Source organism: Cololabis saira, chromosome 19, assembly GCF_033807715.1.
Source record: "Cololabis saira isolate AMF1-May2022 chromosome 19, fColSai1.1, whole genome shotgun sequence".
In the NCBI taxonomy this organism is placed as follows: Eukaryota; Metazoa; Chordata; class Actinopteri; order Beloniformes; family Belonidae; genus Cololabis; species Cololabis saira.
The window spans coordinates 31,095,228-31,113,958 of NC_084605.1; the positions used below are offsets into that span (position 1 = coordinate 31,095,228).

General features: G+C 39.2%; 1 protein-coding gene across 1 annotated transcript; it reads left to right on the forward strand.

The window, feature by feature from the left end:
* The first annotated feature begins 2,355 nt into the window (after positions 1 to 2,355).
* Positions 2,356 to 10,521, forward strand: rgrb (retinal G protein coupled receptor b). The gene is made up of 7 exons (XM_061707800.1): positions 2,356 to 2,713; positions 3,042 to 3,198; positions 4,122 to 4,243; positions 7,408 to 7,561; positions 7,707 to 7,824; positions 9,757 to 9,870; positions 10,107 to 10,521. The coding sequence occupies exons 1-7, from the start codon at positions 2,638 to 2,640 to the stop codon at positions 10,245 to 10,247; spliced, it is 882 nt and encodes a 293-aa protein (XP_061563784.1). The 5' UTR covers positions 2,356 to 2,637; the 3' UTR covers positions 10,248 to 10,521.
* Positions 10,522 to 18,731: the final 8,210 nt, after the last annotated feature.

Below are 18,731 nucleotides of genomic sequence, written 5' to 3' on the forward strand. Positions count from 1 at the left end.
TTTTTTCATTATGCACTTCGAGAAAAAAGTTGAAATTTCGAGAAAAAAGTAGAAATGTCAAGATTAATGTTGAAGTAGAATCTTGAGACAAAAGTCGAAATGTCGAGAAAAAAGTTGAAATGTTGAGAAAAAAGTCAAAATGTCGAGAAAAAAGTCGAAATGTCGAGAAAAAAGTCGAAATATTGATAAAAAAGTCAAAATTTCGAGAAAAAAGTCGAAATGTCAAGATTAATGTTGAAGTACAATCTTGAGACAAAAGTCGAAATGTCGAGAAAAAAGTTGAAATGTTGAGAAAAAAGTCAAAATGTTGAGAAAAAAAGTCAAAATTTTGAGAAAAAAGTCGAAATATCGAGATTAAAAAGGAAAGGAAAAAGTAAGAAAAAAGAGAAAAAAAAGGAAAAAGGGAAAAAAGAAGAAGAAAATAGAAAAAAAGAAGAAAGAAAAGGAAAAAGGAGAAAAAAGAGAAAAAAAGGAAAAAAAAGGTCAAACATTTTTTAAAAAGCTCCAGGAGCCACTAGGGCGGCGCTAAAGAGCCGCATGCGGCTCTAGAGCCGCGGGTTGCCGACCTCTGGTCTATTACAATAGAAGTTGTCTCTAGGATCTTTCCAGAGACCCAGAACATGACCCCAAGCAATTATTACATAAACATAACATAAACACTGGCAGGTAAAAAAAACTCTCCTAGTGGAAGAAAAACCTTAAGCCAAACAGTGGCAAGGAAAAACTCCCCTTTAGGTGGGGAGCAACCTTGATCGGGACCTGGATCATAAGGGGGGACCTCCTGCCGGAGCGGAGGCCTACTTTGCTCAGAAAGGTGGAGGCCATTGTAAGATCTGTAAACCTAGAAACACCTTGAGAGAACTGTCCACATGCTCCATCCTCACCTCCTCCATCACCATCTGGTACGCTGCTGCCACTGTAAAGGACAGGAGCAGCTGCAGCGTATCATCCGCTCTGCAGAGAAGGTGATTGGCTGCAATCTTCCATCTCTCCAGGACCTGCAGCCTCCAGGACCCTGAAGCGTGCAGGAAAGATTGCAGCAGACCCCTCCCACCCCGGACACAAACTGTTCCAGACTCTTCCCTCTGGCAGGAGGCTGCGGTCCATCAGGACCAAAACCTCACGCCACAAAAACTGTTTTTTTTCCCGTCTGCAGCTGTCCTCATCAACAAGGCCCCGGTCCCCCCTCTCCCCCGTCTACCACGGACTGCCCCCCATCCCACTCTACGTTACATTAACGTAAATATTCCAATCCTGACCTTATGCGTCACATTAACGCACATCCTAAGTAACTTTTGTACAGACTCATATCCAGCACTTTAAAAAACCTCATATTGTACATTTCTGTTTATATATTTTATCTCTTATATATTTGCTTTTATATTTGTATTGTATTGCACCAATCACCACAACAAATTCTTTGTGTGTGTTTAACAAACTTGGCAATAAACCCTTTTCTGATTCTGATTCTGATTCTGATGCATTCAGTAGGATTTTGTGGATGTGGGGTACAAATGTTACCCAAGGTGGAGGACTAGTGTTGTCATTTAATGGTTTTTCTTGTAAATAGCACTATGCATATAAAGGTGAGCTGAAATGAATTGAACTGACTCAAAATGAACGATAGACGAGCTCCTACATTTACAAGATCTGATTGGCTGCTTTCTAAGGGGGCGTGACTGAACGTGCAGGGTGCCCACACTTATGCTGTGGATCATATTCTTAATGCTGCGTTCCATTTACCTCGGAAGTCGGAACTCGGAACTCGGAATGACGTCACAGCCGAGGTATCAGCGTTCCAGTTACAAAGTAGGTAAACAAGTTTGTAGTTCGCATATACCACATGAAAAATGTAAATTACACTATAGCAGCATATATATGCCAAACAATACTTGTACACGACTGATTTAGTGTGACCAAAACTAGAATGAAGTGCTACGAATTTTTACAGAGCTCTCTTCTACTGTTTACAACCGGGGCAGCCATCTTGGAATGTGAACTCGGGGGTGGTGAAGACTCTCCCACTTTCCCAGTGGGAAATCCCACTTCGAGGGGCGTTCCAGTTGAAAAATCCAACTGGGAACTAGGAAATCCCCACTTCCGAGGACAAATGGAATTATGTTATGTATTAATGATCCTATGATCCTATAATGTATTATGTATCTAATGTTAGAGATAAGAACAGAATTGTGTAGTATCAACTTTACTCCTGTCAGAAATCAAGTCAAATTGACTCCGATGCCCGTGAATAACTGACACGCCGGTGAAAGACAACATTTCCCATGTTCCCATCATGTTTTTCTGTCAGAGACGGGAACCTGAAATGCACAAAATTGTTGGAGTAAAGTCCAAAGTTTCTATCCAGCCTGGGTTTCAAATCCTATTTAAGATCTGACTCCATACCACTCTGAGCGTTTACATGAAACATCGTGTGCAAACTTTTTTTGCGACCATAAAACTTTGTAGGAAGTTCGCTCGTTAGGACATTCCTGCGAGGATTGCAAAGGGGGTTAACTGAGATTAGGCTCTTTATGCTTTTTCACGTGAAAGAGCCTTTATAAGGCGATATTTTTGGAGGAGACGGTGGTTATTTGCACGGCTTGTGTTTTGTGCAAACGTGAATTCGTGCATCTAAACATGGGAGCCTATACATTACCGGATGGATTCACGGACTATGACATGTTTGCTTTCGGCTCTGCACTCCTTGTTGGAGGTAAGTGGACCAGGGTTTACCCAGAGACATAAAGAGACAGTGCACTCTAAAAACAAAGATCCAGCTTGTAAAACATCATAGCATATAAAATATACTAGCAATCCATGCAAATGTTTTTTTTTTGTTTTTTTTCATCTTTGTGAGTGCAGTTTACACCCTGCAAACCACAATGACTCCAAAAATCATTGTATTTTTTTGTGGACCATAAAGGTTAGAATAACTTTATGCTGAGATTGAGACTGTGGCCAAATCTTTTATGTAAAATTGTTTAATCTAGACTGGTAATTCTTGTTTTAAAGGGAAATCTTTGATTTATTTTCACTTTCAGGCCTTCTGGGATTCTTCCTCAATGCCATCAGCGTCCTGGCCTTCATCAGTGTGAAGGAGATGAGAACTCCTAGTAACTTCCTTGTGTTCAATCTGGCTTTGGCTGACATCAGTTTGAATATAAACGGGCTCACCGCTGCATATGCCAGCTATCTCAGGTATCAAACAGAGGACACAGACTTTTTAAACACATTTAAATTCTATAAACTCATATAAATATGAGCTACAGTTCTTTATAACCACCCACTTTGTTCAGACTTATATAATACTAATATAACTAATAGTTTAGGTTTCCACTTTTAAGAAATATGTTCTGTGACAATAATGTTCTCTACTGTACTGAACCCACTAATTTATTGAGTTTATAAGCATTTTTATTTTTAAGACTTACTGCAGAACAGTATTGTGCATAAAGTACAAGTGCTGTATGATTATATTGCGTGAGTTCACAGGTTTGTTTGGGGGTTTTTTTGGCAATAAAATTATTTAAATAATTAGTGTTATTATTTGGATGATAATGGCAGACATTTTCTGATGACACAGCATCAAAGAAAAGGTCTTGAAAATTTTTGTGCATATAGAAAGTCTGCAAATTACAAAGTTGCTCCAATAACCCCACTCTGAAGAAATTGCTGGTCAACAGCCTCGTAACAACTTGTCTGTCGCACTTTTTCTTCTTCTCTTAAGTATGTAACACATTTTTAAAATGATGCCATGGTGCGTAGTTTTTCGACATAAACTGGATTATTTCAGCCAGAAAGTGGCAAGGTTTGACAATGAATTATGGGATAAGAAACATTATTATCATTGCAAAAAAAAAAAAAATCCTCTAAATTAACCATAACATAAAGTTAATTAGAGTCTGTAGATGAGCAAAAGCGGGCTCTTTAACAGCCTGCGGTTTGATGTTGCCTGTGATGCAGCGTTGTGAGTGGGCATTGTTTCATGGATAATCAGCCAAAATGATCTCGAACCAGTGGATTATTCCAAAGTAGCTGCTGAGAAATCCCACTAGTGCTCTGTGGATTTAAAAAAAATGCAGTAAGCTGGGGTATGACAGAAGTTTCTTTGTCCCCTCTAGGTATTGGCCATTTGGTCAAGAAGGTTGTGACTATCACGCTTTCCAGGGGATGATATCGCTCTTGGCCTCCATCAGCTTCATGGCTACAATTGCCTGGGACAGATATCACCAGTACTGCACCAGTGAGTAAAAGAAACAAGCACGGTCGCAACACCAAGAACTTTAAATATGACGTTTCTGCTCAGGGGGTAAATGATGACGCATCGATAGAAATTAATAAACTATTATCTACCTCACACAAGTCATCCAGTGTGTGTCGAGTCTTTCGCAACAACATATTCCCCCCAGATCAATTTTTGTCTTGGCTCTGGTCAACAAACTGTCTGTTTACAATCAATGACCCCTCTGTTCGAGCTGTATTAACATTGTTTACAGATTTGGGAGCAACATTTAACTCTTTAAGTGCTTACTTGTTCAGCTTCTCCATAATAACTGCGTAAATTCAACCCTATCACTTCAAATTTAAAAGAAAACTAATCCCAAAAGGAAGAAACCGATTTCCATCCTATTGTCATGTGAAAATGAAGGTACAACCTCTTTCAGTTCATTTTCTTTATAAACAAGTAAGAAATAAAAACTCCAGTCAGTCCTTAGCTAAAAAATTTAAAAATAGATAGATACAATCTCAGAAAAACACTATTACACCATGGAGTTATTTATGTAACAGAAACTAAAAGAAAATGCAGACGTGTGTAAAAACTAGTTTAAGTACACTCTATGATTCAACAGTATTTTTTGTATGATATAACCAATCTTTCACATCATTGTGAATCTATTTTAGTCCACTATTCTTTACAAAGTTATTATAGTTAATTTTCACTCATTCTGTCTGATCCTTGTCGTGTTGCGTGACCAGATTCTGACCAAGCTTTAGCTGTGAGACAGGTGGAACACTGGAATACTTTGCTACACAGAGGATTTCATTCAGTCACTACAGGGTGCCAAGGTTTTGTGGCAGGATAAGAAGCTGAACAAATCATCCCCCCTCTACCCCGATGCTAGAAAGCTGGTATGACGTGTTGATATTAATACGATGTTTCCTCAAAGTGAGACGCAAAGCTCTCCACTTTGGTTTTGTCTCCCCAAAGCACATTGTTCAAGAAGTATTGTCCTTATTATCAGATGCAATAAGCAGTAGGTGCTTTCTCCAAACCCTTAAAAACAAGCCATATTTGTTTTTATTTTTTGAATTGCACTGCCTTGGACTTGAACACCTAAAACCTAAAACTCTTGAGATGTAGCTCATGGTCTGAACTTGCTGAGTTACTGTTGTAGCACTTTTGGATTCAGCTCTGTCAAAGTGCTCCTCTCCTTTGGTGTGCAATATTCTTGAATGGGAGATTTATCTATGTCAGTCATGCAGTCAAATGTTTGTGAGATGCATGTGGTCAGCTGCAAAGAGAGCAGACACTCTTGCAGGGCAGTGCAGGTGATGGCATTTACGTCAAATACTGTATCACATACACCTTGTGTACCAGCGGGTGCAGAAACCGTGCTTTTCTTCAAACTTATGGCTTCACTGATAGATTTCCTGGCTCCATCTTCAGTGCAAATACACTGTAAGCGTGTTTGTTTAATATTTGGATGTATTAATATCTAAAAATACTTAAGTAGCCTATAGTAGAGATACAATTTGCAAAAAGCTACTGGATAAGTTTTGCAAAATGAATGTTGTTGTTGGAGTTACTTCCTCCATATTGGTAATTTAAAAAATATATAAACAGTGAATACTGACAGAGTAATTTCTGAGTAGAAAGTTTGAGTAGAAAGTATTGATAGAAAGCCAACCTATTTTTATATTAGCTGGGCTGATTTCTATTAGGATAAGCATTGCTTATGTGTTGGTTTCAAGCTTGCTGCAGACAGTATTTTTGTGGGTGTGATTTGTGCTGCTGCTCTGCAAACAATCGCCGTATGTTACATGTTCAAGGTAGCAGCTCTGCAAGAGTGCATTGGAACTACTCAAACGGAGAGCATGACTGGAGCCTAAAGAGAAGATGAAGCCTGTAAAATGGTGGGCTAGTTGCTCTTTGGGCCTCCTACGTCTGGGCCCCAGACACTATTACCTCTCTTTTTTGTGTGTGTGTGTGAAATTTCTTCAGTGCACAAACACAGTCATGCAGGTAGTTGCATGTACCACAGTGCTCCAAAGGAGTTTTGTTAAATGGACTCATCCATTCCCAGATAACCACGACAGATGGATGCTTGTTAGTCTGCAGTGCATTAGGCCTGAGAGGATTAGGTTCTACCTCTTCACATTCCCTTAAGGCAGGGGTGTCAAATGTGCGGCTCGCGGCCCGAGAGACGTTTTCATGCGGCCCGCGAGAAGTTTCCAACGCAAAAAAACGAAATGTTAATTTACTAAAAAGGAAGGCATAAATAATTGCCATGAATCGCAGCATATCCGATAATATATTTCTTCTACAAATCCATCGTTATTCCACAAAGAGAGCAGTTTGACATTTTTTTGTTTTCTAGAATGCATTTGCCGATTTTATTTCTTTGTAGACGGTCGTTTATTTTTATTAACTGACTACTATTATATATTTTTGCAAGAAAAATATCACTGCTAAAAAAGATGATAGAAGATATTTATTTGGAGAATTTCAGTTTTGAATACGAGGATAGTGACAAAGTAAAACAGTTAAAAGAGAAGTGCTGACTTTTTCAGCACACTGGCGTTAATATCCGCGCCAATTTAAAAAAATAAATACACTTAATTGTACTGGAAAAATCTCGGATGTAATAAGAAAGATTTTGCTTTTAATTAAATTTCCTATAAAAAACATACTTGTTTCTGTTTATCTTTGTAAAATTATATTAAAAGTATCTTACATAATTTGAAAAAAAACGAGAAATTTCAAGAAAAGATCCTGAAGAAATATATTTTACATAATTAGAGTGGAAACAAAGTCCATATTTCCTTTAAAATTAACTAAACTGATATTGGATTAGATAACAATAGTAAAAAAAAAAGAATTAGAAAAAAAAATTTCTCACCGTTTTTGTTATTTTGAGCGTGCGGCCAGCGAGAAAAAAATTGGTCAAATCCGGCCCGCTAATCAAAATGAGTTTGACACCCCTGCCTTAAGGCAATGTATAAACCTATAATGTATCGACCTGAACGGGGTTTCATTTTAATGACCTTATTCTTAGACCTGTTAAGGACCATATGATTTTTGTAAAATGATATCCTTATTATGAAACGTTGGAATTGTAAAAAAGGATGTACTTCCTTTTTCACATGACTCTAAACACAAGCTAATCTTCTGGTTTTATCCTGCAGGACAGAAGCTCTTCTGGAGCACGGTTATGACGATGAGCGCCATCATCTGGACTCTCTCCATCTTCTGGTCGGCTGTTCCGCTGATGGGATGGGGTGTCTATGACTTTGAGCCTATGAAGACTTGCTGCACACTGGACTACACCAGAGGGGACAGGTATTTAGATCCATACAGAAATTGAACTGATGATTATTCTGAAACAATGTTTTGATGAGCACAAGCTTTTATTTAATTAGAAAAAAAAAATTAATTGTTTTTTACAACTGTTTACATTATTTGATGTTATTTTTCTGTCTGACAGGGATTATATCACCTTCGTGCTGACTCTAATTGGGCTTTACCTGTTGTTCCCATGTTTCGTCATGGTGTCATGTTATGATGCCACCTACAAACATTTCAAGAAAACCCGTAACTACAGGGTAAATGTGCTGCAATTTTCTGGAATATTTGACATTATTGACACTGCTGTATCTCAACACTCAGATAGGCCTACAAGAGTGAATATCAACTAGGAATGATACTTTATGGCTTAGTCTTAGATTGGAGGATTGATACCGTCTTCTAAAAAACTAGATTATAAACGACACCTAATAGTACTGACAAACAGCCGTCAAATCACAATATACGGGTGTAGTTTGGTCTTTCTTTTTTTGCTTTTCTAGAGAAAGGATTTCAATGTGTTTAATGCTATAAAAATAGCTTCTTTTTTTTTTAAACCCAAAGTCTATCAAACCCCACCCTGTTGATGAAACCATCCAGCACAGCCTCGTTGCTAGATACATTTTTCTTTCACCACGATATGACTAGGCTCTCTTAATTTTTTTTTTTTTTTTTTACAAAAAACCTCCCTCCTTTGTCCTAACTATAGACCAGAGCATCGCCATTGAAAATGTATTTGAACCATTACATAATTAAGGGTTATATACAGTACTCGAGTTGAGGGGGGATGAGGGGGGATGGCATCCCCCCTGAAATAAAAACGGTGTAAAATCATCCCCCCTGTAAAACTGCCATCCCCCCTTTCCATCCCTTATGTCATTTCATCAATGATTTTGGTTTTACTGCTATGTCAATGTTTAGAGTCATCACCAGAAAAATAACACCAGAAAAATAACTTATTTGACAATTTTCACCTGTTTCAAGTCAATTTTCACTTGAAATAAGTAGGAAAAATCTGCCAATGGGACAAGATTCATCTTGTCATAACAAGCAAAAAAATCTTGTTCCACATGCAGATTTTTCTACTTATTTTAAGTGAAAATCTACTTGAAACAGGTGAAAATTGTTGTTTTTTCCAGTGATGAGTCTTGTTTTAAGTGTAATGAGATTTTTTTTACTAAAATGACATTTTAACTAGAAATAAGACGAATATTCTTGTTAAGATTTTGAGTTTTTGCAGTGATCCATTTTACTTATCCTGTGAAGGACAGAGTCATATTGATAAGTTCAGAAAAGTGTTTTTTATTGTTGTGTTTTGATGTATTTGATGTAAGCCCAGTGGATATTTAAAGCTTACAGAAGGCTGCATTTAACTGCTGCTATGTCATTCCTGCAGTATTTCTGCAGGTGTTTTGGTCAGTGCTATTATTTGTAATATATTATATTATTTGTAATCAGCACAAATTATCTGTTCCCATATGATAAAATCCACCAGCCCCCCTGATTTTTTTTTTACAACTCGAGTACTGGTTATATATGGATAATAATTATTTATTATTTAATGGTGCTGGGCCAGTGCAAGACCGACCAGCTTTCAGTTAGTGGATGCACTATTTATTTGCTGTCCAGACACGGAGAAATGAACGTCTCGTGCTGTGACTACAGCTGAGAGCGGCTGCTGGAGGACTGACAGTGCTTTGGTGTGAGGGAGGGCCCATGGCAGCACGGGCTGCACGCTGAGAAGAGCCAGGACGATACAAGCCTTCAAAAGAGTCTTCAAAAGTCTTCAGTGACACCTGAGAAAATACATTAAACTTGTCACTATTCAGTTTTTTTAAGTCACTAAAGGGATCTGAAAACTCGCTAGATATGCAGCAAGGTCACTATTTTTTATTTTTAGCAATAGTTCATCTATTTTCTTTTTTTTTAATGTTTTGCATCAAAATAACAAAATAACTGACCTACATTATGATTTTCTTTGATATTCATCAACAATATAGGGATCACACACACACACACACACACACAAACACACACACATATAAGAATATATTTAAATATTTATATATATATATATATATATATATATATATATATATATATATTAGTTTTTTTGCTTGATTGTTTGTTTTTGTTGAATTCCAAGTTCACGAAGCAGAATATAACCCGGTGGACTTTATTTTATTTCCTAGTTTAACACCAGTATGCCCTTGAGGGTGTTGCTAATGTGCTGGGGTCCGTACATCCTCATGTGTATCTACGCCTGCTTCGAAAACGCGAAGCTCGTCTCTCCAAAACTACGAATGGTGAGCACTTACTTTCTTTGATTTAGTTCAGGACATTTCAGGAAAAATATGAAAGTTATTGTTTATTGTTGACTCACTTTTTAAAGGATTTATTTGCAACCAATCACCACATTTGTACGTTTAAAGATCATTTTTGTGTAATTTTTATTACACATCTCACTGGGAGGTGTTTTGTCAGTCAGGGACAAAACTACTCTTAAACACTAAAAATTGTAAAGAATTTTGTTTTCTTGTAGGTGCTTCCAGTTCTCGCAAAGACAAATCCTATCTTCAACGCTCTCCTCTACTCATTTGGGAATGAGTACTACCGAGGCGGGGTGTGGAACTTCCTCACCGGACAGAAGATCGTGGAGCCAGACATTAAGAAATCAAAATAAAAGAAAACTCAATGTCGCCTGCCAAAAAGCCAAGTATATCATACGCTCTTATGATCGGATCCTTACACTAGCACTGTAGGATGTTGTAAAATAAACATCATTTAGTCATTTAGATGCCAGTCAATTAAATTAAGCCCAAAGTTTTCGGTTAGGAACCCACATATGTCATGCTGGATTGATGCAATATCAAATTCTTTCTCCAGCAACTTGTTTTTAAGCTAAACTGCTGCTCCGTCCACATTTACCACTCACAATAAACAGATGCTGCTGCTCATCTGCTGTCTGTGTTGTTGTAAAATGCTCAGCCTGAATTATTTACCTGCCGTAACTACGAAGCCTGCTATAAATAAGGGGTCAACATCCGAATTTGACCTCACATGCCATCGTCATCTCAGGCATTACCAGATTAAACAACTGTGTTTTATTGAGGCAGACTAGTGATGTAACTTCTAAATAAGGAGAGGAAAGTTTGACTGTGTTAAGACGCTATTATGCAATTAAGCTACACCTGAGGCAAAGGGAGCTTAATCACATTCCTACGTACATCAGCTGAAGATCACTGTGATTTCACAGTTTAACAAATGAATTGATAGCGTGGTAGTCAAACATCAGTTTTGCCCTTTTTCTTTATGCTGAGTTAAAAAAACAAAGAACACAATTTAGTCCAGAAAAAAATGCAAGCTTTACAATTTTCTCCATATGTATAAAAACTAAAACCTTTGCATATAAAGACTTGTTGAAGGTGACAGCCAAGAACCTTTTATAACCTGAAACATGAAAATGAGAAGATGTTGGCAGTGTAGAGGGTTTAATCTCAGCTTTCAGAGAGTTAAAATTAGGGATGGGCGGTATGGACAAAAAAATCTATCACGATAATTTCTGGCATTTATCCCGATAACGATAAAAAAAATACAAATACAAAAAGTGTCATCAACAGGAATTCTTTCTTTCTTTCTTTCTTTCCGGCTCATTTCTTTCTTTCTTTCTTTCTCATTTCCTCAATTTATCGTTTGACAAATTCTTACCGTGGGGAATTTTTTTGAGGGTTTATCGTGAACGGTAAAATATCGCCCATTCCTAGTTCAAATGTCTTTTGCTGTTTTTCTGTTATTAATTTTGTGTAATCATGTGCATCTGGTCCATGCTACATCCATGCCACATAAACACATGTGGAGAAAAGTCTCTTACACTAACCTGAACACCTACTCAACAGGTGAAATCCTCTGTGTCAGTGGTGGCTCATTTTAACACGACAGGAGTTGGCTCTAATGAGCTATTACAGTCCTTTACGTACACCGCTTACATCAGACATTAAACCTGGACAGGATATTATGTATTTTGGCTGTGATTAAATATGGAGACAGATGACCAACTCTGTATTAATAATGTGACTCAGAATCAGGAATATGAAGTCAAAGCTACCATTACATTTTAAAAACATCTTTTATGGCTTTATAGGCAAGGCAAATTTATTTGTATAGCACAATTCAACACAAGGTAATTCAAAGTGCTTTACATTGACATTAAAAGCGGCAAGACATAATTAGACAGTAAATAATTCGACATAATTAGACAGTAAATAACAAATATGATTGAATAAGATGATAAGAAAAGAAGTAAAATAATAAAAAGCACAATTTATAAAGACGTATCTGTTGAATGGACAGATGCTCATGCTCTCCAGAGGATAAATCCTAAAGACTTCAATTATACATTTTATTCATCCGGGTAAACAGCTGTTAAATTGACCACCATAAAGTTGGCCACTTTTCACCTAAGCTCACTTAAGTGTTCATGTTTGACAAAGTGTCTGCAAGGTGATACCATTTATACATTTTTGCTCCTCAGCTTATTAGCCCAATAGCCTCAGCTAAACAAGTGATTTCTTTGTATTTTTGTGGAAATGAATGTCCAAAGTCGTAGACGGTAAAGAAGCAAAGCCAATATTTGGAGACAATGACTCCCCCAATGAGAAGCCAAGTCCTCAGTGTCAGAGATCCATCTACAACATAAACAAGCTGCGCATTAGCACGTAAATATGCTACGTACAGTCACATCCTTCCTTGCAATTCAGCGATTTTCTCAGGACAGACTGAAAACTCTCACAGATTAGCATCAGATTCTTGGAACAACTGTCCCTTTTAACTGAGCCCTGGTTGCAATGCAGGGGGTGTTTGGGCCATTGATCTAATTTGGTCAAAGCTGGTGATGGAAACAGTAGCAACACCCTCACAGGAAGAAAGGAGAACGACTTGTGACACACAGATTAAGCCTTGTTAAGCTCCCATCACATCGTACGAAGAAGTCAATCTGCCTTCACCCCATTTCGTTCAGTAGAGGTGGTATTTAGATTGGATGTTCACCAATAAAATTGTTCAGAGTGCTCTGGCAGTGATTTTATTTAAAAATAACAATTAGATATACAATACAGTATGTATGAAATACTTATGCATATACTTTCACAAATGTAATTTCAGATAGCTACATTTGATGTCAGTTTTTCACCTTTCATCTCTTCTTTCTCTCTGTACATATCCCAGTAATTTTGCAGCAATTTAATGGTCTCGAATGGTGTTAGAAATCATCCATCATTAATTTTGCAAAAGCATCACAAAAGAAACCGAAGCCTGGAAAAATTACGACATATTTCTGTTTATTTTGATAAACGGGAATAAAAGAGTCGTTGTCGGGTCATGAAATCACACTTCCTTTTTCAACACCTCATAAACCCATAAGAGCCCAGACCCATATTTACTAGAAGAAAAAGTATGAGGTGCATAACACAAACCATGTGGACTACATGTGTAAGGAACCTTCCAGGACATTTAAAGGCAGTGTGACACTTGTGCCACCATGGGTCCGAATGGGTTAAAATTTCAAATACGTTGAGTTTTTCCAAACAAGTTTGCAAGGTAATCAACCTTCATAAAATTAGTTGAGTCAAATATTCCGAGTCACTCTTACACCATACTGTACAGTGCTACACTATCCCAATGAGCTTACAACTACTATATCTTTTAAATGTTCACAATCATAGTTTAATCACTCTGAAACTTGCAATGTGTAATATTTATGTAGTTAGATTATACATGAAAAGAAAAGACTGAAAAAAGGAAACAAAAAACATGGGGCTTTGTGATATGAAGATTGTACTCGAGGAAGACTTACTCTGTTGAAATCCTGCAGAGAACCAGGTTTAGCAACAAAAATATACAGTTTGAAAACATTCAGGAGTAGGTTAAATTGGAAGAACGCTGTTTAAAATCCCAGATTACTGATTAACTAATTGAGTACCAGCGTGTTTACTTGTGTGGAAGACAATTGAGGACAAGGGTGAGCGCTATTTAGAGGAAAACAAAGGTCGGAGTAAATCCTCTAAACAATACCCATTACAGTTCACAGGTCGGATTATATCACACACTGGAAGGAGCCTTTATAAGAAAAAAAGAAGGAAAAACATGATCTGATGTGTTACATAATAGCGATTATACGTGCTCGCAAATGATAATGGCTTCTGGGTCTCCAGTGATTACTATAGTTCAATTTCAGTTCAAAACCTAGTGAGTCAAAGATGTGACATCTTCTGTGGGATTTTCATGACTTTTTTTCCCTAAAAGATTAGATCTCATTCGTGTCAGATATCCATGCAGGCATTCCTCAGTTCTCACTGATTAAACCCCTCTCACTGTGTCTTCACACCAGGATCCAAGTCATCATCCTTAATTCAACCCAGAGGATCAAGTTGACGCTCTTTATTCCAGCAACATACACGAGGCAGAGATTATGCATGTAGCCAAATATCTTAGACGCCACGCATATGACAGATGACAGTCTCATGCTGCAGCCATGCTACTGTATGAGACTACAGTGTAAAAAAGTAATTATGTAAAAGGAGGCTGCCGAGCCAAGCTGCTGTCATTAGTGAAATTGGGCAGTTATTTCCTGTGGCGTGTTAATCCTCCTGTTGGTGTTGTCATGCTGGCTTCTCTGCTACAGATAATCCACTGAAGACGCCGTCACCAGCACATGGCAGGGTTTCGCATATAAAATACAGTTGCAAACCCACAGAAATCTCTGGAAATAAAATAGATATAATCTGAACTCAGCAAATGGGACGTAGTGTGATAGTTTTAAATCATTCTCATTAGAAGTGTTAATAATTTGACCATAATAAAAAAGTTAAAAGCCTGTTTGAACACGCCCTTAAAAATGCACAGGTACTAAGAAACTAGTTTTCAAATGAATAAATAAATCTTCCATAGATGAGTTAACGACAGAGGATAAAACAGACCTGTTAAATTGCACTTCACATAAATTGTACCGAGGTAAATAAAGATAAAAAAGCAGCCCACCATCCTTTTTAACTCATATCCCTGTGCTTAAATTAACATGTTACTCATATCTAGTGTTAAAAAGGAGGTTTCAATTCTGTGATTTCTATTCTGGCATGTGCTGCTTTATGTTTTACTGAAGGCCCTAGGACGGAAGGTCACTATTTTTCCATTCTTCACCACCCTCTGCTGGCAAAACATGAGAAATCCTCTTAGAAATGTCGAAATTAATTTAACCATACTTTTAACAGGATGTATGCATAGTTTATATATAAAACTGCACAATAAGGCATCTGCTGTTAAAGAGATTAATCAAACTAGCCGGTGCGAGTATTCAGGAATATATACCTGAGACTTTGAGATCAAATCTGAGTCATGTCTGCTGCAGAAGTTCTTGTTCGACTCGTCAGTGTTGGGGAATGTCAGACTGACAGAAGTTGAAGTACAGGAAACTGGAGTGTACCAGAAGGAATCATCTGCTCCGGCTAAAAGATACTAGGCAGAGATCAAAGCTCTCCTGGGTCATGGACCAGGAGACAGAGGTTATCTTGCACTACAAGTATACAGATATTCACTTTGAATGGCAGACAGGACTGGAGGACCAACAAAGATTTACAAGCATCTACTTACTACAGAAGCTCAGCTCTTTCAATGTGTGCCTTAAACTTATGGGGACATTTTTCCAAGCTGTGGTAGCAGATACCATCTGTTGTGGTTTGCTGAGAGGAGCAGCATCAAGGTCAGAGATGTCTGTATGAACGAATAAATGAATTCATGAAGAAAGAAAACTCCTTGGGCAGAACCTGAAGACGTAGGAGTCACCGAGGGGCAGGAGGTCCCCTAACAAAGTACTCTCAATCATGAACAAACCATCCTACCTTGTTTCTGCCCATACTGGCGTTGGTAAATCTCTAGGTAGTGTAAACTCTAGTGTGTTAGAGTCAGTAGTCATAGTTGCAGCTATAGAACAAAACTATAATAGTTAGTCTCAAATATAGCTTTGCGGTAGATATGCTGCTATAGGCTTATGCTGCAGGGGGGCACCGACATGATCCGCTGGGCGGTGCCTCTCACCCTTCTTCTCCTCTCCCTTTCCCTTCCTCTCTTCTCCATTTCCATTTTTATAAATGTCTCATAGCTATCGTTTTGTCCATCGCTCCTGTAGTTTCTTGTGCTGGCCCCCCCTTTTCTCTTTTTTGTGCATGTTTGCAGGCCGGAGCCTCAGGAGCTGCATTCTGGCCTGCGCCCCCCCCCCCCCCCCATCCCCGGTCATCCCGTTGCTGCTTCCACCTGCCTACGTGGATGTCGGCTGTGAATATCAATTCCAATAGACAAATGGACCACAGATCTCAACAACCTACCGACAGACACCAACTGGCTAAACATATGTAATAACACCTTCTCCATGACATGCAACTCCAAAACCCAATTAATTCAGTACAAAGTCTTACACAGAACACACATTACCACACACAAACTCTACCACATGGGTTTCAGCCAAAATAATAATAATAATAATTCCTGTTCACTCTGTACAACTTCCGTAGATAATTCCATCCACACCCTCCGGCACTGCCCACCCATCCACAACTTCTGGTCGGAGGTCGTGAACAGGCTATCAGAGATGCTCGGCCTCAGCATCCCCATAAACCCCATTATAGCATTACTTGGTGACCTCTCTTCATCACATATACCCAAACAACACACATCATTTCTGTTAATATCTTTAACCATCGCCAAGAAAACCTTGAACTGGAAAGACAGAACAAAGATATCCATAACCCACTGGCTTAATCTTCTAACAGATCATTCAAACCTAGAAAAACTCACTACTATTTTGAAAAATAACATCTCATCCTATGAAAACACTTGGTCCCCCTTCATACAATACATCCAGAGCTGATTCCTCTCACAAATCCCTCTCTTTTATGTTCATTTGTTGTCACTTACAACTCTTACTATATTGTTATTTTTATCAATGATGATCATATTATTATAAGATCATATATTATATATTATATCTATTATATATTACTATTGTCAAATTGTTATATCACCATATATTAAATATATTATTATAGCTATTATATATTATTATTATTACTACATTATCATATTGTTATGATTATCACATTATTGTCATTATTACAACCATGATTATGACTGTGATGATAACAATAATTGTTGCTGTCATTTTGATGAGTGAAATTATTAGTATATACATGTTGGTTCTGATTATGATCATGATTGTGAATATTATCATTATTATTACTACTGTTGTTGTTCTCATTGCTATTATTATCAAACCATCATCACAACAATTTTTTTTTTTATATATTACTTTTTAGGGGGGAACAAAGGGAAAAAAAATATAAATAAATAAATAAAAATTTGAAAATGCTTAAAATCAAAAAGGGAAGGGGGTTTTCCTTTCACTGCCGTCCTACCTGCCTCTTGCTGGGGCTCCCGGTCGGGCAACTGGAGTCTGGTGGGGGCCTCCTGCTCGCTTCCCTGACGCCCCGGTCTGACATCACTAGGGATGAGAATCGAAAACCGGTTCTTGTTGAGAACCGGTTCCCAGGGTTTCAATTCCTTGGAATCGTTTGCCTTTTTTGCAAACGATTCCCTTATCAATTCCAGTGGGCACGAATGAAAAATGTCACAATTTTTCTGCAAAAGAATTGTTAATTCTTCATAGTTGATGGTTGCAGAATTGCACAAAGCACAGTTCCATTGGACTTGAGTTGATTGTATTTGTCACTGGCTGACATAGTTTTATTTTTGAGTGCTCAGCTCAGATATCCTTTTTTAATTTCTATTAGAGAAGAATATTTTATTTTATTATTTTTTTAGATGTTTTATTTACCCGGCCTTCTTGGAGTCCCTGGGAGGGGTACTTGATAGTGCTCCAACTGGGGACTCCATTGTTCTACTGGGGGACTTCAACGCTCACGTGGGCAATGACAGTGATACCTGGAGAGGCGTGATTGGGAGGAACGGCCTCCCCGATCTGAACCCGAGCTGTGTTTTGTTGTTGGACTTCTGTGCGAGTCACAGTTTGTCCATCACGAACACCATGTTCAGGCATAAGGGTGTCCATCAGTGCACGTGGCACCAGGACACCCTAGGCCGGAGGTCAATGATCGACTTTGTTGTCGTTTCATCTGACCTTCGGCCGCATGTCTTGGACACTCGGGTGAAGAGAGGGGCTGAGCTGTCAACTGATCACCACCTGGTGGTGAGTTGGATGCGCTGGCGGAGGAGGAGGTTGGACAGACCGGGCAGACCCAAACGGATTGTGAGGGTCTTTTGGGAACGTCTGGCTGAGCCCTCTGTCAGGGACATCTTCAACTCCCACCTCCGAGAGAGCTTCTCTCGGATCCCGGGGGAGGCGGGGGACATTGAGTCCGAGTGGACCATGTTTTCTGCCTCCATTGTCGACGCGGCGGCTTGAAGTTGTGGTCGCAAGGTCTCCGGTGCCTGTCGTGGCGGCAATCCTAGAACCCGGTGGTGGACACCGGAAGTACAGGATGCCGTCAGACTGAAGAAGGAGTCCTACCGGGCTATGTTAGCCGGTGGGACTCCGGACGCAGTAGATGGGTACCGGCAGGCCAAGCGAGCCGCGGCTCGGGCGGTCCTGGCGGCAAAAACCCGGGTCTGGGAGGAGTTCGGTGAGGCCATGGAGGAGGACTTTCGGTCGGCCTCGAGGAAATTCTGGAGGACTGTTCAGCGCCTCAGAAGGGGGAAGCAGTACTCTGCCGGCACCGTTTATGGTGTGGGTGGGGAGCTGTTGACCTCGACTGGGGACATCGTCGGACGGTGGAAGGAATACTTCGAGGATCTCCTCAACCCGACTGACATGCCTTCCATTGAGGAAGCAGAGAGTGAGGACTCGGGGACGTGCTCGTCCATCACCCAAGCCGAGGTCACCGAGGTGGTTCATAAGCTCCTCATTGTCAGGGCACCGGGGGTGGATGAGATTCGCCCTGAGTACCTCAAGTCTCTGGATGTTGTAGGGCTGTCTTGGTTGACACGCCTCTGCGACATCGCATGGAGAAAGGGGACAGTGCCGCTGGAGTGGCAAACCGGGGTGGTGGTCCCTCTGTTTAAAAAGGGGGACCGGAGAGTGTGCTCCAATTATAGGGGGATCACA